Source organism: Mobula birostris, chromosome 21 (genome assembly GCF_030028105.1).
Source record: "Mobula birostris isolate sMobBir1 chromosome 21, sMobBir1.hap1, whole genome shotgun sequence".
NCBI lineage: Eukaryota > Metazoa > Chordata > Chondrichthyes > Myliobatiformes > Myliobatidae > Mobula > Mobula birostris.
This window is the reverse complement of record NC_092390.1, coordinates 57,633,266-57,657,245: the sequence shown is the minus strand read 5'-3', so window position 1 is coordinate 57,657,245 and position 23,980 is coordinate 57,633,266. Positions and strand designations below refer to the sequence as shown.

Here is a 23,980-nt window from a genome sequence, read left to right as displayed (position 1 = left end):
CTTTGAGCCGCACCATCCAGCAACCGACAACTCCGATTTAACTCTAGCCTAGTAACAGGACAACTTACAAATGACTAGTTAACCTACTAACCAGCATGTCTGTGGACTGTGGGAGGAAACTGGAACAGGCATTCCACGGGGAGGACATACAAAGTCCTCTTACGGAGGTCGCTAAGATTGATCTCCAAACCCTGACTCCCTGTAATAGCGCCGTGCTAACCATGTCCTCAAGGTCCCACTGTGGGGTTGTGCTCATCGGCCACCATTGTGGCTGGTGGTAAAAGTGAAAAACAGACGAAAAGGATCAGCCTCAATTGTGGCACCCTCCTAATTTAACCTACTGCCATCTGCACGGAGAAAGAATGATTGTTTGAGCACAGTATTCTCTGGCTATGGATACTCATGTAACTAAAAGGGGTAAAGATGAGGAAAATATAAATGAACCCAAAATGGACAGTGACAGGCTGAGGCAGTCCTTTGCCATGTAATGCTCTTGGCTTATATTCTGTGGGTAGACATCTTATCCCCTTGTGCACATAATTCAAATTCCAGGGCAGCTGAACTTATGGAGTTGTCACATGTCTTCTAAACTGATATGATTCATAGGGCAGAGAAATGTAAGACCCATGGTAGTAAAGCTGTAAGCACAATGATATTCCAGCTCCGGGTGCCAGAATTCAGAGTTCAATTCTGGCATCTACCGGAAGCAAATTTGTACATTCCTACAAATTTCGAGTGGGTTTTCTCCGGGTGCTCCAGTTTCCTCCCACAGCCCAAAGACATTCTGATTAGTAGGTTAATTGGTCATTGTAAATTGTCCTGTGATTATGCTAGGGTTAAATAAGTGGGATGCTAGGCAGCACGACTCAAAGGACTAGAAAAAAAAATTCCCTGATGTCCAAGCCAAAAGCAGAGAACTGATTAACATTCCCAAATTCCCTGCTCTATCCTATATTATCATAAGTTACTTCACTGCCTGAAGAGTTTGAGCAAGGCACCAAATAAATTGCATTCTTTTCCTCTCAAGCTTGCCAATCTCAATTCTCCACTCCACCTCAATTAAACATTCGTGTGTCCATGACTCCAATGGTTCAAATTGATTTGCCACAGTTAGTACTGGACACTGACCTTTGGCTTCAAGTCTAACAGGGACTTATTTACAATCTGTAACTATTATAATTGAAGACCACTGCGCTCAAACAGGGCTTGACACGGGGCCTAAAATGCTGCATAATAATCTGGATTGGTGTCAAGTGAAGAATACAGAGGAGCTTTTCCATGGCATCTTCTTGGAAAATGGTTCAAACAAAACTAGTAATGACCTTTCTCCTCTCACGAATGAAACAGAACCGAACAATACACTGCAGATAAGATCAAAGATCAACTTTAACAATGCATAAATGAACAGCCACCACAAGCCCAAATAGAGGGCAAGTTGTATGATCTACTTAATTGTCTGTGACCAGTACAAAATATGGTCTCCTTTTAGCTTTAGGGGATTCAGTACCAGTGAAAGTGCAAGTCATGGTTGGACTACAGTATAATGCTTCAGGAAGTGAGCTGCTTTGGAGAGGTGCAATTGTAGACTGCCTTAAAACTTCACCTGTGAAATAAATCTGATTCCCCACCCCAAGAATTTTACATGCATTCCAAAATAATTAAAATCCTTTGAGGGACTTTATTTATTTATGGAGATACAGCGCTGAGCAAGCCGTTCCAGCTCTTCGAGCCGTGCTGCCCAGCAATCCCCTGATTTAATCCTAGCCCAATCTCAGGACATTTTACAATGACCAATTGTACATCTTCGGACAGCAGGAGGAAACCACAGCACCCGGAGGAAATCTGTGCAGTCAAGGGAAGAACGTACAAGCTCCTTACAGGCAGTGGCAGGAATTGAACCCGGGTTGCTGGTACAGTAAAGTGTTGTGCTGCCCAACTTGCCTCACAGCAGTACAAGAGTCCGACTAGCTACCAGTCACTTGGCATTTGCCAGGTCATTATTGTGATTTATGTTGTGTAGGGAAAAGGCCTTACACTAATTGGCAAGGAAATTGATTTAAATTAAGTTCTTAAAATCTAAAATGTGTAAAAATAATAAGAGTTGGTCGAGCCTGTATCTTCATAAGTGAAAGTGCAGTCCATTTGATCATATGGGATATGCACATGTAAATAGACCTAATGGCCCAAGACACTGTAAAGCTACACTGAAAAGTGGTTTAACCTCACATATACTGGCTTCTTGCATTAAATTGCAGCCTGAAAACAAAGTTAAAATGACACCAAGGATCAGCAAGCAAGCAAAATGCCAACGTCACATTACCAGAGGAGACCTCATATGAACAATGGGTATAATACAAGTCAGAATGAATACTGGAAATGCAGATATTTCACACATTAAAAGAACTACCTATCACTCTTTTTCTTTCTCCCGCTTCCTTTTGCTTCCCCTGTGTTAACCAAGGAGGAAGAAATGAGCCAATCTGTATCTACCTTGAGCATGAACTAACCTGGTGACCACAAGCTCAAGTTTTACAAATTGGTCACAAATTACCTGCTTAAAACCTGCCATTTCTTTCCCATGGTTCCCCTTTGCTTACGAGTAACAGCTTGCCGATGCTCGCTTCTTTGATACTCATCTCCCCAACACCTCGCCCTACCACCCATCTTTCAATTATATTCCAATCAGATGAACACAAACCATCTCCATAAAAAGCAAACATCAAGCTATATCCACTTCTCTTCTTGGAAACTGTCTGAAACCAAGCCATTTTAACAGCAAATGGAAATTTCAAAAAAACAACTGCAGATGTTTGAAGTCTGAAGTAAAACCAGAAAATGCTGGGAAAACTCAGGAGGTCAGGCAATATGTGTAGAAAGAGAAACAATGTTAAGGCTTCATGACCCAAGTCCTTATTGTTAAAACATTTCTGATCACCCAAATTCAGCTTTATGTGCCAATTACGGTTCTGCTCGCTGCTCAGCGATGTTTACTCAGTTCTGTGCTGAACTGAGGCTGAAGCTGTGGCCTGCTCCAAGCCTCTTGTCTATGGACTCACTTCTATTCTGAATGCTGTTTGCTTACTTTTATTATTTACACAATTTTCTCTCTTTCTCTCTCTGTACATTGGGTGCTTGATGGTCTTTTTGTTAAAGGGTTCTTTGGGGTTTCTTTGTTTTGTGGCTGCCTGTAAGGAGATGAATCTCAAGGTTGTATTATATTGTATGTACATAATCGGAATGTTGAAACCCCCATCAAGCTAATGTTGACTGCTGCAGTACACTTCATTGTTCTGCTCTCTATGAACTCAAGACCATTCAAAACGATGCCTATGTTCCAATATGCACTACTTACACATCCTCACCATACCCTCTGACCTACAGTGGCTTCCAGCTGAGAATACAAGAGTAGGCCACAAGGCCAGTTAAATTGCTTTCACTTTTGAACAAGATTATACATAATCCTCTTCTTAAAAATCTATGCTATTGATCACCCTTCTAAACTTGTTTGATCTCAGCTTTGAATTCGTTATTCTTCTTTGCTTTTAGGCTGCTCCCCCCGCCGTATTTGTTCAGCAGAGATTCCATCACCAATGTTGTGCCAACTGGTCTATGGCAGGGGTCCCCAACCTTTTTTGCATCGTGAACCGGGGAGGGGTGTTCAAGTAGGGTTAAACTCACCTCAACATGTCTTTTACAGTTAGGGTTGCCAACTTTCTCACTCCCAAATAAGGGACAAGAGTAGCAGTCAAATACGGGACACTTGCATTTACCCCGAGAAAGACTACCATGACCATGAAGCTTTGCGTGGGCACCTGTGTGCGCATGCGTGACGTGTGCATGTGACGTGAGCATGCGCGTACGTGCCAATTTTTTCCCACAAATCGGTTTTGGCTTAATCTTCCCGACTATACTGTACATACATTATTTCTACTTTATGTAGGCTGTGTATTTATCATATCATTCCTGCTTTTACTATATATTAGTGTTATTTCAGGTCTTATGTGTTTCTTGGTATGATTTGGTAGGTTATTTTTTGGGTCTGGAACGCTCAAAAAATTTTCCCATATAAATTAAAGATAATTGCTTCTTCGCTTTACACCATTTTGGCATGAAAGGTTTCATAGGAACGCTCTACCTTAGCGGTGGAAATACGGGACAAGAGCGGTCCCGTCGGGGACAAACCAATTTAGCCCAATATACAGGATGTCCTGGGAAATACGGGACAGTTGGCAACCCTATGTTCAAGTTCAACAGTGCGTGACAGAGAATGAGGAAAGGTGCAGCTGGCTCATATCGTTTCCTCACCGCCCAGTAGCGCATGCTTTGCAGCCCAGTGGTTGGGGATCGCTCGTCTATGGAAGCTCTCTATCACCTTTCTTAAATACAGATAGGCAGCAAACAATCTACTAGTCCTCTCACATTTCACCTTTCACTGGTAAACTACTAAATGGATGTTCAGGTAAAGCTTATGTTATGGTTGTCCGAGTAACAGAAATTCAACTTATAGAATTTAAAAATCAGTACCCAAAGGTTTGAAATAAAATTTGCTTTCATGGAATTTATTTTTAAAAAAACACTTCTGTTTTCAACTCACTTTTCTTGACATATGCACAGCTGACAAGGCTTCACATTATGGAAAATTGTGATCCAGGAAGTTTTCCTGGGAGGACACACGTAAATCAAGGGTCGCTTTTATCTGAGTCTTCTCAGTTAAAAAGATTTTTCTTACTGCATGGCTTCAAGTTCATACAAAGCTTTAATTTTAGCAACCTTATCTTTGTTTCTAAATCTTTCCATGCCCGCATTCCTACCCATCCTTAATCTTCTCTATCTCAGAAGACGTTTATCTTCTGAGACACCTGTAATCTCCAACTAGGTGGTCTTGGGCATCTGCAAATCCAACTGCTCTCCTCTGGTTTCCATGGTCCTATGCTCTAGATCAGGGGTTCCCAACCTGGAGTTCATGGACCCTTTGCTTAATGGTATTGGACCATGACATCAAAAAACGTTAAGAACACCTGCTCTAGATTGTGTGCAGGGGTTATCAAACTGCAGTCCACTGACCCCTTGCTTAATAGTATTGGTCCACATCATAAAAAAAGGTTGGGAACCCATGTTCTAGAGTGTAGATTCTAGAGTATAGCGTTTCCCCCCCATGAAGCCCTCCATTTCTAATCTCCCTTTCTCATCAAAAAACCTCTATGATCAAGTTTTGTATGAACTTCATCAGATGTTATTTGAAAGAATTCCTGCAAAATGCCTTTGGTATTTGCCTGGGTTAGTGAAGAGGCATAAATAGTGATAGTCCCGTCCAATCAGGCACCACCTGCAAGAACATCCAACCGAAGGACATTTGCAAAGCAACTCATAAAAGAAAGCAGCAAATCTATACACCTATTCTGCATGTCATGGCAATTTCAAGTCCCGTGTTTATAGACCTCGTATAGGAGAAAGTAAGTATTTATATTGAAAACTAAAACTAAACTACAATTCTCACACTTTAAAATTTGTCTTGTTTGTTTCTTTGCATTAACTGAAATATTCGCAATACAATGTACTGGCAAATTCTAGCTTCTTTGTGCTCATGACTAAATCTCCTCCATGAGATTTTTATCTCCCTCAGGAATCAGCTACATAGTTGAACAGTGCATCACAGTTCTCTCATCTGGTCTCTTCAATAGCTGCCTGGGAGTACTCCAGCCCTGAACATAGTTGCCTGTTCAAAAGTTGCCTCTGTGTGGGTAGGGCACAGACCATGTGTCCGGCTGAATTTTCATGCACTGACCACATATGACTGTAGAATAACAGATGTGAAGGGGATGTTTCTTACAGTGAGGAAATCTAGGACTAGAGGGCACAGCCTCAGAATCCATTAAAAATGGATGAGGAGGAATTTCTTCAGCCAGAGCATGGTGAATCTATGGAACTTGTTGCTACAGGTGGCTGTGGAGGCCAAGTCATTGGGTATATTTAAGGCAAAGCTTGATTGATCAGGGCATGAAGGGATACGGGGAGAAGGCAGGAGATTGGGGATGAGAGGGAAATAGATCAGCCATGATGAAATGTCAGAGCAGACTTGATAGGCCAAATGGCCTAATTCTGCTTCTATATCTTATGGTCTTATATGGAGCAGTACGGATAGAATCATATAGATGTGCTGCAAAGAAATGGGCCCTTCTGCACATTATGTCCAGCCAACATTCACTGCTAATCCCATTAGGTCCATATCCTTCGCTGCCTTGACTACTTCAGTGTCTATCTAAAGGTCCATTAAACAAAGAGGTTGTATCTGATTCCACAATCACCCACAGCAGGACATTCCAGATATCAACCCATCCCTGTGAAATGAAATTTTCCCCTTTAAACCTCCTTTCTTTCACCTTAAACCCAATGTTCTTTACTTTACCATTGGAAAAATAGTTTCTGACTATCTGTGCCTATATACCTTTATCAGGTTGGCCCTCAGCTTCCTGCACCTGGGGAAAACAAGCACAGCTATCCAATCCCTCCCCATGACTGAAATTCTCCAATCTAAAGAACATGAAGGAGAAGTTCCTCTGCACTCTCCCTGGCACAACCACATCCTTTCCATAGTGTGGAGACCAGAGCTGTAACTAACAACCACACAGCCTCCCCCCCACCGTCCAGACTAACCAGTATTTGCAAAGTTGATAATGTGTCAAGTTTTACAGGGCCTTGAAAAAGCACTCAGCTCCCAACTATTAGCACATTTTACACTCATTTTCTAACTTTAAAATATATCGAAGTAGGATTTTTGAGCCAATCTACAAAACATTGTGCATCATATCAAATCAAAAAAAAATTCCAAAATCTGTCAACAATTTACTAAAGATTAAAAAACAAAATTGTGAGGCTGAAAACATATTTATCCCCTTCATAATCACTAGGCTAGCTTTTCTCAGGTGCAATAGATGCAATTTACTCTATTACCTTACCAACTCACCAAATTTGTTGATATGGAAAATTGGAGTATCACCTGTTTTGAATGAATTCATAAGAATAAATAACCCCCCTCTCTGTATGGTCCAACCGTATGGTAGATTTTCAACAAACCAAACTAAAACGAAGACAAAAGAGCATTCAAGGCAAGTCAGGGAGATGATAATAGAGAAGCACAAATCTGGGGAAGGATGCAAGAACATCTCAAAAGCCCTGAAGATACCTCAGGGCTCAGTGCAATCCATCGTGAAAAAGTGGAAAAAGATGAAACCACTGCCACACTGCCAAGGCCAGGCTGCCCCTCAAAACTTTGTCATTGGAGAATGGCACTTGTGAGAGAGGCTACTGTGATGCCAACAGTCACTCTGAGCAAGCTGCAGAAATCAGTGGCAGCAACTGGAGATGAAGCTCATGACTCCACAATCTCTAAGGCCTTGCACGAGAAGAGTATTTATGGATGCATGGCAAGGAAGCAGCCTGACTCAAAAGAATAACATATCCTTGCCCATAAAGACTTTGAAAAAAGCTTCACACAGAAGATATTGTAAAGACATGGAAGGAGGGTGAGACTGAAGTGGAACTTTTTTGCCTCTGTATTAAAGGTTACGTGTAGCGTATATCTAAAAACACAACCATACGTAAAGTATGGTGGAGGTAGCATCATACTATGGGATGCTTTTCAGCAGCAGGGCCAGGAAATCTGGTCAGGATTGATGGGAAGATGAATGTTATTAAATACAGAGAGATCCCGGATCCTTTCTGCTATTTTCTTCCTTCTGGGGAGGAAGTTCGTCTTTCAGCAGGACAACAATCGAAAGCACACTGCAAGAGCAACTATGGAATGGCTTCAAATGAAGAAAACTGATGCCCTTGAGTGATTCAATCAGAGCCTTGGCCTTAATCCAACCGAACATCTTTGGCAAGACCTCAAGATTGCTGCCCACCACCACTCCCCAACTAACCCGGCACAGCTTGAGCAATATTACAAGGAAGAATGGGCCAATCTTGGTCCATCAAGTTGTGCAAAGCTAATACAGGCGTATCCAAAAAGACTACTGGCTATAATAGCTGTGAGAGGTGGTTCAACGAAGTACTGAGCAAAAGGGGGAAAAAATAGTTTTGAACAACTGACATTTCAGTTTTTGAATTTTTCCTTTTTCATGTTGTACAATTTTTTGAGGTTCCACTGTGAAAAAAGGAGCATGTAATTCACAAATAAAAATTCTCAGTTAGATGATCAAAATCCTTTCTATTGCCATTTAACAAGAGAGGAAGTATCTTCCCACTGCTGCCTATTGATTCAATTTATCCACTAACGTTCCACAAAGGTGGCAATTTTCCCTTGGTGGAGAACTATTAATGGATGGCACCTGGTCAAGAAATATTCTTAAAGGCAAAAGAACTTTGTGAAATCAATAGCAATTCTCCTAAGTTTTAGATAGGAGAGCTGTGCTGGAGGAAGTGCTGGACCTGGTTTTAAAAAAGTCTGCATAAGCAAACTATAGTATCAGATAGAACTTACTCCTTGCTTACATCCTTTGTGCAAGCACGGAACATTTGTGAGGATCATCATCGTTAAGTGCCTTGTCATATGACATCATTATTATGAGCCGTGTCGTTATGATGTGGGTGACCATGGTCTTTCCATGACGATTGCTCCTGGCAAATAACTTCTGTAGAAAAGTTTGCCATTGCCTTCTTCTGGGCAGTGTCTTTATAAGACAGGTGACCCCAGCCATTATTAATACACTTCAGAGATTGTCTGCCTGAAGTCAGTACCCGCATAACCAGCGTTTGTGATGTGTACCGGCTGCTCACACGACCATCCACCACCTGCTCCCATGACTTCCCATGACCCTGACTGGGAGGCTAAGCAGGTGCTACGCCTTCCCAAGGCCGACCTGCAGGCTGGCAGAGGGAAGGAATGCCTTACACCTCCTTTGTAGAGACGTATCTCCACCCCACCACCCAGAATAGCCTTGTACATAACACTACCAAGATAAAAGGAGACAACTGCAGGTTCCAAGAACTCTCTCCCTTCTACTGGTACTTTGTGTATTTAATATTTCAGTAATATTTGAGTAATATTGTAAATACATTGTTTAATTAAGCATTCTTTGTTCATTGTTACAGTTTGTAATTCCAGAAAGTAATCAAAAAAGAAACATGGGAGCCAGGGAAACAGGTACTTGGTTTCTTTTCTTTAGTGAGGTGTGCACACATGACATAACGTATGCCATTCATGTAATGAATTATATAAACAAAGAATGCTTAATCAAACAATATTTTGGTCGTCTCACTATAGGAAGGATGTGGAAGCATTGGAAAGGGTACAGAGGAGATTTACCAGGATGCTGCCTGGTATGCATTATGATCAGAGATTAAGGGAGCTAGGGCTTTACTCTTTGGAGAGAAGGAGGATGAGAGGAGACATGATAGAGGTGTACAAAACAATAAGAGGAATAGATAGGGTGGATAGCCAGCGCCTCTTCCCCAGGGCACCACTGCTCAATACAAGAGGGCATGGCTTTAAAGGTAAGGGGTGGGAAGTTCAAGGGGGGATATTAGAGGAAAGTTTTTTACTCAGAGAGTGGTTGATGCGTGGAATGCACTGCCCGAGTCAGTGGTGGAGGCAGATACACTAGCGAAGTTTAAGAGACTACTTGACTGGTATATGGAGGAATTTAAGGTGGGGGCTTATATGGGAGGGAGGGTTTGAGGGTCGGCACATCGTGGGCCGAAGGGCTTGTACTGTGTTGTACTATTCTATGTTAATATTTTTACAGAATTACTCAAATATTAAATACACTACAGGTACTGCTACCCAGCTGAAGATCATTAATGACATTGGGGTGCCAAATCTTCACTGCAGATAAACAGCACTGAACTCATGTGCGTGAATCTGCCGGCAAATCAACAGCAAGATTTAAACAGTCAAATGACGTACAGCATTTTCCAATAAACCAACAGCGCAATCTGAGCTCTATTCAAAACTAGGTGCATGATGGTCAAACGTTCTTCCTTTCAGTTTGATCAAGTGTAAAAGCTGATTTAAACATAAACTATGAAAAATTCAAAACACTAACATTGTCCCACTTACAAATGATGGATCATGTACCTAATTAATTTTGTTACTTCAACGATTTGTTTTTAAGATTAGTAAGGCTAACTACAAGTTGATGAAAATTCTCAAAAATACGTGAATGGAGATTTTAACATGCAACTTACGCTCTCACCTCAATGCTTACTTTTCTGAATTCTGCCACAAGGAACCTGATCTTACCTGACCAGTGAAAGGGAACACCCTTACAAAGAGAACAGTCAGTACACAGACTGGGCAGCAAACTAATAAAAGAGCTTGCAATATCAAACATTTCGTCAGCCTCTTCTTTTGTGGTACCTGCTCTAAATGGGATTCATAGTTAATAACTGATGAAATATCAGTTACATAAAACTGATAGGAACCTGTGACTTGGCTACATTCAGCAAGTCTGTCATTTAGGTGATTGATTATTGTGACAGACTTTCTGGGCTTCCCTTACAATATTTAGACTTAGCTGTTGCTGCAAGCTCTGAGAATTCCTTCAGAGCTTATAAGTTTTCTAGATACTTAAGTGTCTAGGGGAAGAAAAGAAAATGATTCTCCTTCTCTCTCCTCATCCTACCACACACCCCACCCTCCTTCACCCATCCAACTCTGTTCTACACCTTCCTTTCCATCAATATTCCCCAGCAAAGGAGCCACAAAATCTACAAAAGAAGCATAACCTTGTTTTTGGATTTGAATCCCTGAAGAAAGAGGCATGACAAAATTGACCCCCCCCCCCCAGGCAAAACTGGAATGAGAAGAATCCAAGAGCAGCACTATTGCATAAATATCCCAAAACAAATGCCATGATGGAGAGCCAAATAAAACCAAATGAAGAAGAATTTTTCCATGCACTAATATATTTTATTATGTCCCAATCAATTTGAGGGATCGTTCAACTTACTGTTTTAAAAAGGCTTTACTTTTAGGGTGGGCATACTTCTTAAACCTTTAATTTCACCCATAAAATATATCAACAAGTTTTTTGCGCTTATTGTGAATTTTTCATGCTGCACCAGATCCGGATTAACAATTATTTTGTTCTCCTTTACACTGACGAACAACATTAAACAATCTTGAATCTTGAAGTGTGTACAAGTATCCCCCGCTTTACGCCGCTTCGCTTTTACATTAGTACCTGTTTTTACTAACTGAAAGAAATCCAGAGAATTTTCACTTTTACGAAAAAAGGCACCCGCTTTAAACTTGTGCTTACCCTGAGGAAGACTACCATGAGCATGAAGCCTTGCGCAGGCAGGTGTGTGCGCATGTGTGTACGTGCTGATTTTTTTCTACAAATCGGTTTTTGCTAAATCTTCCCGATTTTGGTAAGTGAAACTACACTGTACATACATTATTTCTACTTTATATAGGTAGTGTATTTATCACATCATTACTGCTTTCACTATATGTTATTGTTATTTTAGGTTTTACGTGCTATTTGGTATGATTTGGTAGGTTATTTTTTTGGGTCTGGGAACGCTCAAAAATTTTTCCCATATAAATTACTGGTAATTGCTTCTTCGCTTTACGACATTTCGGTTTACGAACGGTTTCATAGGAACACTCCACTTTCGGATAGCGGGGGAAACCTGTATTTAGAAAATGTGCAACAGTGCAGTCTGGCCAATGGCACACATTCATTTAAAAAAGATATCCAACTCATGGTAGCATTAAAATCTTGAATAAAATCATATTTAAGGGAAATTTTTTTTGTTCTGTTTGCCTTTGAGCAATGCATCGTAAACAAAGGCACAAAAGGAAAATTTTTTAAATGAACACAAAAATAATTAAATTGAATAAAATTGCAGTTGTCCGTTTCTGGAAATGTAGAAGCATTCAAACAATATTTAACATTGAGTTCGAATGCAGACATGGATTTCCCCAACAGCTCCTGAACAAAGCAAAAATTTGTTTGAAAGAAAACAAAAAATGTTTTTGAAGAAACCAATATCAGTGAAGGTTTTTTTCTCTCTCGCGCGCTTGACCTACCTGTTTTGGGGTCCACATCTGCTGGTAAGTGTGGTGGAGGGTTACCTGGCGTGAAATGTTCATTGCTGTACGTTATCAGCGGCGTTAGCGGGTGAACGTGGTGAGGGTGCTGCACAACAGGTACTTTGTTAGACTGTCAAGGGAAAAATAGGAAAGATAGTGTGTTAGACAAGAGTAGCCATCCAATGAACCATGACCAGATTAATGGCACCAGGCCGAATCCAGAATGGCGGTGAGGGGAGATAGGGGGAGGGAACACATATTTAACAGCCTTCTGCTAATCCTCCAACAAAAGTACTTGAACAGATTAGGTGGTGCCAAAAACCAAGAGACCTGTATGAGATAAATGGTTCTGAGTCAGATTTTATTTTAACATGTTATCAGTTAAAAGAATTAGAATAAAGGAATGCAATTTGAATGACGTATAAAGCAACCGTGCCTGTTCGTATTTATTAATCAAGTTTTGATTTCTTAGCAAACACATCAGCATCAGGTTTGACATCTCAGGAAAAATGTTGTGAAATTTGTTATTTTTGCGACAGCAGTATAATGGAATACATAATATAGAAGACTATAAATAGGATGTATTGTACAGAAGTCTGAGGCACATATCTATGGCTAGGGTGCCTAAGACTTTTGCGCAGTACTGTATTTGGAGCGGACAGCGAGTTTGTAAATCTGGCGGGAGGGGCAGCGAGGGTGAAACGCCACAGGAGAAGTGTGGGGCAGGTGGCAGAGGAGTGCCAGGGCAGGGTGGGGGAGAGGTGGCGTGGGTGCAGGCACACCCAGCCCTGGCAAGGTTATTAGATTGAAAACAATTGGTTTACTGATCATTAGCGAATGACTCTCTGGTGCTTCTCGCTCCCTCCCCTCTCCCTTCCCCTTCTCACTGTCCCTTTTTCCCACTCTCAGTCCACAATAGAGACTCAGATCAGAATCAGGTTTATCATCATTCACATGTGTCATGAAATTTGCTTCCCCCCCCCCCATAAACAGCAGTAGTGCAGTGCAATACATAAAATTATGCGGTACTGTGCAAAAGTCTTAGGCACCCTAGCTCTATATATGTGCCTAAGAATTTTGCACAGTACTATAGTACTGTAAAATATATAAGTTACGTAGTGCAAAAAGGAAAGAAAAACACAGTGAGATAGTAAACATACTTTATTTTACATCACAAATAAAACCCATTAAACAGGAACCACCTTATACTAAGGGAATTAAGAGTCCAAAAGGTTATCCAAGGTAGAAAAAATGATTAAAATACCAGCCCTTCTACAATGATATACAACTAATAAAATAGTTGAAAAGCCCAATGTGTTTCCTCTTGCCACTTAACTGGGTTTATGAATTTCCAGGAGAATCAAAATACCCGGTCTTTCGTCTATTTTGTTTAATCCAATTGAACTTGCCCACGATACTCTTACATACTGTTACAGATAGAGTAGGTAATTTTGTACAAGATCCAATTCACCTAAAACATAAATATGACCATAAAATCACAAGAACTGTACTTCATGCAACACTGCATTAGATCAAATTAATTCTAATGAATCAAACTTACTACAGCGCAAAATTAATGCATATACACACAAGTGAGGATTGGAGACAGACGCTATTCAGAAAAAAAAGTTAATGGCTTATAGTATCATCAAGTCTGCTTTATTAGTGGGATGTAGAGTCTTTACGTTACACGCATAATCTAATGACAGTGAGTATGTAATTCAAATTCACCCCTTTTACTACTCGGGGCTGAGAGTCTGACAACATAATTAAAGATTCAGAGTAAAAGTGACAATGTCAACACTTTATGCCTTGTTATACCAGACCACGCCATCTGCCCATCAACAGCCAGAATAGATTACTATTTCTGGGACCCCACCAAAGACACTGAGCAGCATTAACACAATACTGCATTCTATTTAAGAGGCTGAAGGGTATACATTTGAATAAAAGTTTTAAGACAATTGTTAAACATGAAACCATAATGGCATTAAATTATTGGGTCCTACTTTAGTTACACAGAACACCAAGTGTGCAAAATGTCATTTTCAAAGCTGCTCAGAAAGTTCCGCATGTTTTCAAGACATGACTGATGTATAGGATTTGCAGGACTAATATTGTTACGACTTGATAATGACCAGCAGCCACCACAAGCTCCCTTTGCTTGGGAAAAAAGACAGATTAGCTTCCCATTGAAACAAATGACATGCAAACCCTTGAACTTCAGCATGAAGATTTCATCGCGATGCCACGAGGCATTTTAGGCAGTGGAATCACAATTGCCTGCTTTTCAGCAGAAGGCTTTGTCCACTGGCATCATCTGCTTCCTTTAAATCTATGCCTTGGAAAGAATTTGATACAAAATTCTGTGAGCAAACAGCAGGAGGCTACAGATAGTTATTTACTGTCTCCAGTCTCTCATGTTTCTAATTGGCGCCTGCAACTGTACTAATGAGTAACAGGACACATGGACAATGCAGAGTAGATGGTGATTCACGTTCTTCCCCTTCATCAACAAACTAATTTTAATTGCAATGAAACATTTACTGACAAACAAAAGTCAATTAGGGTCCTACACAATCCAACTGCAGCTCATCTCATCTGAGAGATTCTTTTCATCTGCACCACTTTTCCTTTCAAAAAATCTACATTTAGGCTCACATTTTTAGTCAGACAAGACAGCTTTAATTCATCGAGATTACACACACACACACACAAGAAAACATTTACCTCCTTTGCAAAGATCACAGTTCTAATGTAGGTCAAAGGACTTGGATTATTTCCTAAGGTTGTGGTGAACAGAAGAAGAATTTCAGCCATCCAGCTTCTACGACGGCACCAGGACCTGATCTGATACAACCTATAAACCAAACCACCCACTGATGAGACAGGAATTGATCCGAGTCCCTTTTGAATACCTTGCCAGAGTTCAAAAGTCAATTAGTCCAAGAGAGAAAAGTGCCTTGAGCCAAGTTCAACACATGCCTGTATTTTTTAAGCTGATAAATAATGACTCAGTTTCTTTGTTTGAGCACAAAATACCCCTGTATAGCCATGTCATTGATTCACTGTTATCATCTTAAAGAGTTAGATTGTCTTCCTCGGACCACCAGCATTGCTATAAACAAGAAACCTGGCAAAATGACCTACAAATCAAAGGAAGACATTTTTCATATTACTCCTGTGTTACGCCCCAGTATCTTTGCTTGTACACTGGTAACTCACAATCAGAATTTGACTGCCCACTCAACAGCACTAAGTAACCAATTTCATTTGAGACCAAAAGAATAATTGAGAGGAGAGTCAGATCGAACTAGATGGAGACAATCTCCTTTTGTTTTGAGTAATATTGGGCACTGCCCATTATGGTCAGCTTCTTTCAACAGCACTAAAATTGCTGGTATGGAGGATTCAAAGAGCGTGCATTTCAATATCAAGAAAGCTAACGAAGAACAGAAAAGTCGAAGATTGAGGGGAGATTTGACAGAGGTATACAAAATTATGAGGGTGTAGATAGGGTAAATGCAAGCAGGCATTTTTCACTGACGTTGAGTGGGACTACAGCCAGAGGTCATGGGTTGAGGGTGAAAGGTGAAAAGCGTAAGTAGCACAAGAGGGAAAACTTCTTCACGATAGTGTAGAACAAGCTGCCAGCACATATGGTGCACGCAAGCTCGATTTCAACATTTAAGCCAAGTATGAATAGGTACATGGACAGTAGGGGTATGGAGGGCTATGATCCTGGTGCAGGCTGATGGGAGTAGGCAGTGTAATTGGTTTCAGCATGGACTAGATGGGCCAAAGGGCCTGTTTCTGTGCCGTACTTTTCTCTAACTTTTCTATAAAAAGTTATTAAGTATTTCAAAGCCAACATAATAAGACAGACAGCTCCCAAAAACATTCTAAATCTTCCTGATAAGTAAGTTACAACAAAGAGAGAAAAAAAAGAGAAGAGAGAGAGAAAAGTTTGGGGGAAACCAAAGAGGGAGAAAGAAAAAGCAGAGGGAGAGAAAACACAACAAGAGGAGCTGAACAGTATTGGTATGAACTTACATTCATTTAAAGAAAATATATTTAGCACTGTACATTCAGGGGAATCTATTTCCTGTGGGCATACTTAGCAAATTTATAGAACAGTAACTGTAAACAGCGTCAATGAACAACAAACAGTGCAAATGCAGATATAAATAAATAGGAATAAATAACGATCACAAAATAACAAGAGTCCTTAAAGAGGCCACTGGTTGTGGGAATACCAGAAATACAATGACTGCAGTTATCCCCTTTTATACAACAGTCTGAGGGGTAGTAACTGTTCCTGAACCTGGTGGAGTAAGTCTTGAGGCTCTTTTACCTTCTGCCTGGTGGCAGCAGCAAGAAATGAGCACAGCCTGGGTGGTGGGAATCTCTGACGATGGATGCTGCTTTTCTACGGCAATGTTTCATGTAGATTTGCTCAATGGGGCCCAGATCTTGAAGTTTACTTAGTTTTGAGGGGGCGATGGTATTAAATGCTGAGCTGTAATCAATAAATAGTGTGGCCCAAGTGACTCGTGCTCACAAGTTGGTCCCAGATTTATTTGCACTTTAAAATCCACTTGCTAATAAAGATTCAGGTGTTACACGCATCTTGTAGAGTAAATAACAATTCAAGGCAGAAACAAGCTGTTAGCACAAAGCGACTCTTCAAACCCCATCATCAATCGTGCTAACAAAACAAAGACTGAAAAGTGGATGGCAGGGTAGCAGAATTTGCTCAAGAGCAAACATCCCAATTTGTATGAGTGAATTAAACTCAGAGTACATCAGAGATGCACCCAAATCACAGGACTGTGAAACTCTATCTCAAAATAAGTCTATTTATGGGATAAATCAGAGATGGAGGATGCTCCTCGCTGCCCTAAGCACCAGCGGAATAACAGGCAGTAAGTACAGGATAAACGTCATCGAAGTAAACAAAACAGAACCTTACAGGGACCACTGACCTCCCTGCTTTTTTTTTAAATTTGCAATTTAGAAAATGTATTTTATTTGATAATTAGGCATCTTTTTTGCTATTTGAAAATAATAGAATGGAATGATTTATATTTCTTTACATCTTTCTAGAAATACTTTCAAACTATTAATAATTCTTCAGACGAATTCAGAGTCCTCTTTAGCATAACCGATTACCAGTGACGTCCAATAACAGAAGAATCAGTAATAGTAAGGAAAAATCTTAAGGCAGTTACAAGTAGAGTTAAAATGACAGGATTCAGTGAATTCTACTAACTTGTTAGTAACTGTATTGATTTTAATTCCGTTTCTTACACCACCTCCCCAAACAGACCATCAGTGCCTACAGTAACAGCCTAGTTTGTAAATAGAAACACTGAGGCGTCACTGACAGAGTCTTAAATCACCCATCACCAGCTGAATTCAGTAGCAAGCAATACATCTGAACTAAAAATGACTCGTGCAGCTAGCAGTGCACAAAAAGAAATCCAAAGTAAGAGTTTATTTTGATAATTAATCCTTCCCAATTCCTGAAGGTTTTAATTTTGTGCCTTCAAGAACAAAGTGGCACAGGGCCAGCTAATTTTTGACTGAAAATGTTGATAGTAAAATAGGAAGGAAAATGGCAATACACACTGAAGATTTAAAAATCATGACTTGTTATGAGACCCACTAGATAAGATAAAGCAGACACTTCATATCACAGCTTTAAGTGGGCAGGCAATGAGAGACCATATATTTATTTTTGGAAGAGAGTAGAGAAAAAAAGATAAAGTTATGGCCCCACTTAAGTTAAGAAATGAACTTCAAAAACTTGTAGCTGAACTACTGACAAGACAGTAAAAATTGCAGAAAATATTGATTTCTTAATAATTGTCATCATTTCGCCAGAAGGATGCACACAAGTTCTTGGACAGATAAAGCAGCTTAAATTACATAAACATTCTTGTTTGTACTTACCTTTAAATATTTAGTGGAATGTTTTAGCTTATAACTATTCTCTCCCTTAATGAACTGCAAGTCCAAGGACATTGAATGGTTTGGATTACAGCATCTGCTGCAGAAAACGGGTGAGTTTGGATTTGCATCAAGTGGGCAGAGGGCAAGGTATGGGAGTGGCTGAGAGGTGGACAGACACCTTGGGAATGACTGAGAGAGAGGACCAATTGCAAGATTTATTTTTGTGCCTAAGACTTTTATAGAGGCCAGAGACTGTGGGATCCACAGTGTTGTTGATGAGGCAGGAATTGGGAAGAAATTTTTATACATATACACATTCTCGAATAGATGACAATTCTAACTTGCAGAAACCTCGGGGGGAGGGGGGTTGATGCTCCATGTGGACACATGACTTCTAAGGTCTTTGAAAAGAGTATCAATATTGAATGGGCAATTTTAAAATTATAATTGTTGGCAGATTTTGCGATAAAATTTTGATTATATCGTGCTCGAATTTTATCCACAGCGTTCAATCCTTCGTTTGTCTATTTTCACATGGAAATAACAAACCCTGTGTTACCAGCAACTCCCTTCTGAAAGATGACAAGTACACATATAAAATTTGAATTGCTCGATACTGATTTTGCAACCTTGGCCTCCAATAGTCACAGTAATGTTTTTTCTTCCACCTCATTTTTCTCCAGGGTATCCCCTCACCCCATCACGTGTCCTTGGAGATCATACCACTTGTCTCCCTGCAGTCATTGTTTTTTCTTCTACAAGTATAGCAAACAATTAGCTACAACCAGTGAGAAACCATACAAGATCTCCATATCACTATTGCCGATTTAAGACTGTTACTTGGGATTTACATGAAGGAAAGAGGATGTTAGAATATTAGGCTGTTGCCAAGGGAGGAAGTGTAGGAAATGCCTGGGGGAAGTGGGTCTGTCCGTCAAACAGAGGTAGTAGGCAGGCTGTGAAGGAAACTCCTCCTCTTGGACCACTGCTCAGCACTTTACCCAGGAAACTCCACCGTCAACCTCTGACCTTTCAAGTGTATTTAAGCGTCACATTCCAAATAATGTGCAGTGGGAGATGTTTCACCAGGGTGGAGCATGCATAGCATTCACAATCAGGAATGTGACAGTCAAAGACTGATTGAACACTCATAATCTTTCCCTGCTTTAAGAAAAAAAAAGATTGGTAACCCGGGAGAAATGAAAGCTTGCCATTCACCTCTGATGTCATTAATCAAGAAGCAGGCAAAACAAACTGGAACTGCTACGACCATCATTCTAGTCTGTCCCTTCTACTGAATGCACCCTATTGCGTTCACCGCACTCCTCTGCAGCTGAAGAAAGGCTGGGTCTGAAAAGTGCATTTGTACTCAAAAGTATAATAAAAACAAAAGCAGCTATACAAGGAGGTTTGTCAGTCTGCCTTCCCTGGGCTCCAGGCTAATTCTGGCAAGTCCTTAGCTTTGCTCAAATTACTCGCCCTGAGCTCGGTATACTGAGGCATGGCTTACTTTCGAAAAGGTACTAATCTTAATGATCTGCCACACTCGAGTCTCTTATTGCAGAAGTCTGCTCTCTATTAACTCCTTAATTGTTGCACGGTTGTGTACCAACTGCAATTCTGAAAGGGCAGGGAGATCGTCATTAAAATAAAATCTATTAATAGTTAAATTTTCTTTGGCAACCCTCACTCAATAACTCTCCACACAAACAAATGTTGAAAGGTTTGCTAAATGACAATATTTAAATCCATGCATTCTTTCAATATTTTCTTTACATTGTCCAAACAGCAGAGAAAAAAATCCTTCACACCTGAGTAAGCATTTTCTCCCAAATCTACTTTTCCTATTCTTATTTATACAGTGGTCTGCGCCCTTTCACAGTATTATAGAGCTCATTTCTGGCCAAGGTCTTGCCCTTTGTTAGTGGGCTATTGTTCCTAAGGACAAGGCCTTCATTGACTAGTCAAACTCTCCTGCTCAGGAAGAGGCCTCTCGTCTCCTCCAACAAACGATGACAGGACCACTGACACGACAGCATACCAAGACAATACCACACGACCAAGCAGCACAAAACTGCTCCCGAATGCTCTCACGTATTTCCAAACTATTTCAGCTGTCAAGAAAGAAAGACCACTTTTTGGCCACCCAATTGCTGCGATTGTATTAGCAAAACCAAACTAAAATCATGCTCTGGGGCCTATTATCCTCTGGAGGCATGTGGTGGAGAACTACTGCTATTAAACACATTTAAAGTTAACCGTTAATTGCTCAATTACACCACTTCCTAGCACATTCTAGTCACTAAACGATCCGAGTTTCAGTAAAACAGCCACCCTTGTGGGTTGCATTCTCAGTTAACACCCTGGCATTTTGCAAAACTTTCCCACCAAATAACTATTCAGTGAAGTCAGCCTTTCAAGGGACAAATACATAAATCAAAACTCCTCATCCCTAGCTCAGTTCTTTCCATTGCTCCCAGAATGAGAGAGCGAAAAAAGAACTGCAGGCAATTTAACCAGTTGTACTTTAAAAATCATTGTTTGGGTTATTTCCAAATAGCCATCTAATAAACTCCTAACGAATGCAATAACTGGCAAAGGAAAATAGGAAAATGAAATCCCCGTTTTTGGGCTTGAAGAAGAAGGGCGTGTGGACCTGCAATTAAAGATGTGAATGGGACTTGTAAAGTGAAATATCTCTGATTGTCGGCTAAATGACCAGTGAACAAAAGACAAAGAAAATGGGGCAAATGATGAAAAAGGAAACTGACAAAACGATGGATTAACATGTCACATTATAGTACATTAAATAATGCTTGAGAATATTTGAGTTACGCTCACTGCAGCATACATTCCATTGGGCATGCAATGGCTTACTGAAAGGAGTCCTTTATCCCCAATTGCTTTAAGTAATTCTACTCATTTTACACATACTATGGTCCTTTATAAGTCCAAGTCATACAAAAAATAAGACACATTTTGGAGACCTATGCTTCGCAGTTTCCTCCATTACCATGTCACCCATAAACAAAACATGCACATAATTAGAAAAAAAATGTATTATAATTAGAATCAGGCCACTTGTCCATGTAAGCCCCCTTTTAGAATTTTAAATTTGTTTTTGACCACCCTTATTTATTCTATTAATATTTATCTTGAAAGAATTCCCACACTTAAGCTGCTAAATTACCTACACACTGTATTTTAATACGTGCTATTTGGTACTTAACAAGTCTTGGATAAATCTTAATTTACACATTCATTTATTCTAAGCGGCCGTCTAAAGCGCAGAAAATTTTATTTGTAGTGGATTTATTTTGACGGTTATTGGTTTATTTCCGTTTGATAACACTGAGCTTGGGGGCAGAAAGGTTACAGCTTCCAAAGCAGTCACTGTTTCTTACAATGCACATATGCTTATTGAGAGGAGCCTTGAGCAGAAGTGGAATCAATTTGCACTTACAAGAGTTCATTCGAACATTTCACAGAGTAGGCAGCACAATGACTGAACTCTGTGTAGGACGCATGAGCCAGACTGGACAAGTAGTTAAAGGAAAGTTAACTGACAGGCTATGATCGATTGGTGTTTCAGGTTGACAAATTCCAGCAGAACAAGACATCTGCCAGGCATGTGACCCGGTAAATAGCGGCAGCAAAGCTCAAATCCAAATATCCATTCAGTATAAACTTAAAAAAAAAGCATTCGTGTGCGAGCTGGAAAAAAATGAGCCACAGAAAGGGAGACCATTAGACAATTTCAGATATTGTCAACAAAGGATTCTTTTTTACTTGAAAAGGTTTTGAAGACATATGGAAAATGACGGCAGCACCTTTGTGTCCATCGTTTTGCCTACAGCACTTGGTAACATTAATGTGGCTTCAATCAGCAAAATTACAATATTGAGTGATTAAGCAACAAATATAATTGAGCCCTCTTAATGGGGGAGACCGGGACAGAGAACAAAGTGTTTCCTATACCCAACTATTACCAAGAAATTTTGAGTGGCAATCAACTACATATTGGAAGTGCCAGAAACTGAGCCATCAATTGTTCTTTCGCAGGTTTCGCCTTACAAGAAGAGATTGAGGAATTTATTTTCTTGCATTTTGTCAGAAGCGCATACACTAAAGTCAAGGTGAAGCCTGCTTGGTTGTGATCAGAGGTTAAATTGGTTAAACTGTTACCACTACCATTATCAGTCAGTCAGTCTCTGAGACCTTTCAGCTTTGCAAAACTGAGCTAAAATATTCCTTACCAACTACAAATCTTGCAATTAAAATAGATTGGGATTAAAATTGGCCGTCAGGTAAACGTTTCCTCTCAGGTATCAAGATAGTTTCACCATCTGTGATGCATTTTTCTAGATTTAAAAAAATATATACTCAGGTAACAGCTTAAACAGCATGGATGAAATGGGATAGGGAACAAATTGGTGCCAAGACACTTTAAAATGTTGCAGGAAAATTAGTACTTTACAAGGCAAATTTAGGTTTTGAATATATTAAAAACACAGTATTTGAAGTGGTTAAAATATTTTGTTCTTATCCCCACTGAAGGAAATTCATACAATCTCAAATACCAACTTTTCTCTACAATTTTGGGCACCAACTACCAAGTCATCATATATAATCGATGTTTAACCAATTCACATGACTGCTTAACATATACTGCAAGTCGTCCCTAAACGGACTTCACGTCTGTGTAATTGTTATTCAAATAATAGTTAATGCCATATATGTCGTTAATTCCATTAACCAGAATATACAAGTGCTTTGTGGCTTAATTACATTGCGAGTAGATGGGTGCGGAAGCTCACTTAACATTTATCAGGGAAAAAAATAAAAATTTCTGTCTTAAAGTGCACTTTTATTTGTTCTGGTGGTATGTTCAAAACATCTGGCATTAATTTTGTTCACTGCCGGAGAAAGAGAGAGAGCCCCAGAGCAGTGGAATATGAAAATGAATACAAGTATTATATATACACATACACATACATACATATATACACATACACACACACACATACACGTACGTACAAATAAGTACCTCAACGTATTTACATTTTTAATACATTTGGTTTTTTATAAATCCAAAGAGAACACGTTATCAAACCTAGGTCAGTGTTTGGTTGTGTTCTAAAATATCACTGAATGGAAGATTTTTGTTACATGACCCTACAGAACAGTAACGTATACCAAAACTACAAAAGTGAGGCTTTCCTACAAATTCATATGTACATATCAATAATTCTCTCGGCATATTCCTTTATTAAAATTAAATATTATCCCCTGTCTCTCAAAAATCTAAATGAGAACAGAAATGTTGGAAAAACAATTTGCTGTTTATGATTCTGCATACACCTATTATGTCCGAGGAGCACCCCGCTTCTAATAATTTATTTAAGCTATTCTTGTTCAGTTCAAATCTTCAGTAGCTGTGCAGTTCTGGAGAGGATCACAGACACTACTTTAGTTTAAAAGAGAGGAAATGACTCCATGGTATTTTAGCTACTTTCTTAGACTAGAAAATGTTAAGCACTTAAAAATGAAAATATTGTGTTTCATGATATAACTGATGTCTCTGATTATAAAGAGTTAATTAAGGAAGCCAACCCTCCCCTTCAAAATGCCATTTAGAAAGTAAAAGGAAAAAGCTCTCTCTTGCATTTGGTTTTTATACATGATTTGCATACGGTTGCATCAAAAACAGCTTTGATAGTTGAGCCACATTAAGAAACACTTTCTGAAACTATGAGTACATTTCAAATCAATTTTAAAAGTACAATTTAACTCAACTGGAAGCACGACAGTGGAGTGTCAGAATGCATTCGGATCCTTAAATGTACAATTTGCACTGAAATCTGTGTGTAAAATATCTCAAACTAGATAGCTATAGAGAAAGAAAATCAGTATCGAGATGGTTAAAGCAACTTTCCTAATGCGAACCCAATGTTATGTTGCCTAGAATCGCTTTTTTTTTTA

At 39.7% G+C, this 23,980-nt stretch overlaps 1 protein-coding gene across 29 annotated transcripts in view; it reads right to left on the bottom strand.

The window, feature by feature from the left end:
- tcf7l2 (transcription factor 7 like 2) overlaps window positions 1-23,980 on the bottom strand; it is a 190,168-nt gene that overhangs the window by 24,397 nt on the left and 141,791 nt on the right. For all 29 annotated transcript variants that reach the window (XR_011882734.1, XM_072239540.1, XM_072239546.1 and 26 more), the window contains exon 5: window positions 12,041-12,173. Coding sequence is in view for 28 of the 29 variants with exons in the window: in XM_072239540.1 (XP_072095641.1) it covers window positions 12,041-12,173 (133 nt within the window). In the remaining variant the exon portion in view is untranslated. The remainder of the gene's footprint in view (window positions 1-12,040; window positions 12,174-23,980) is intronic.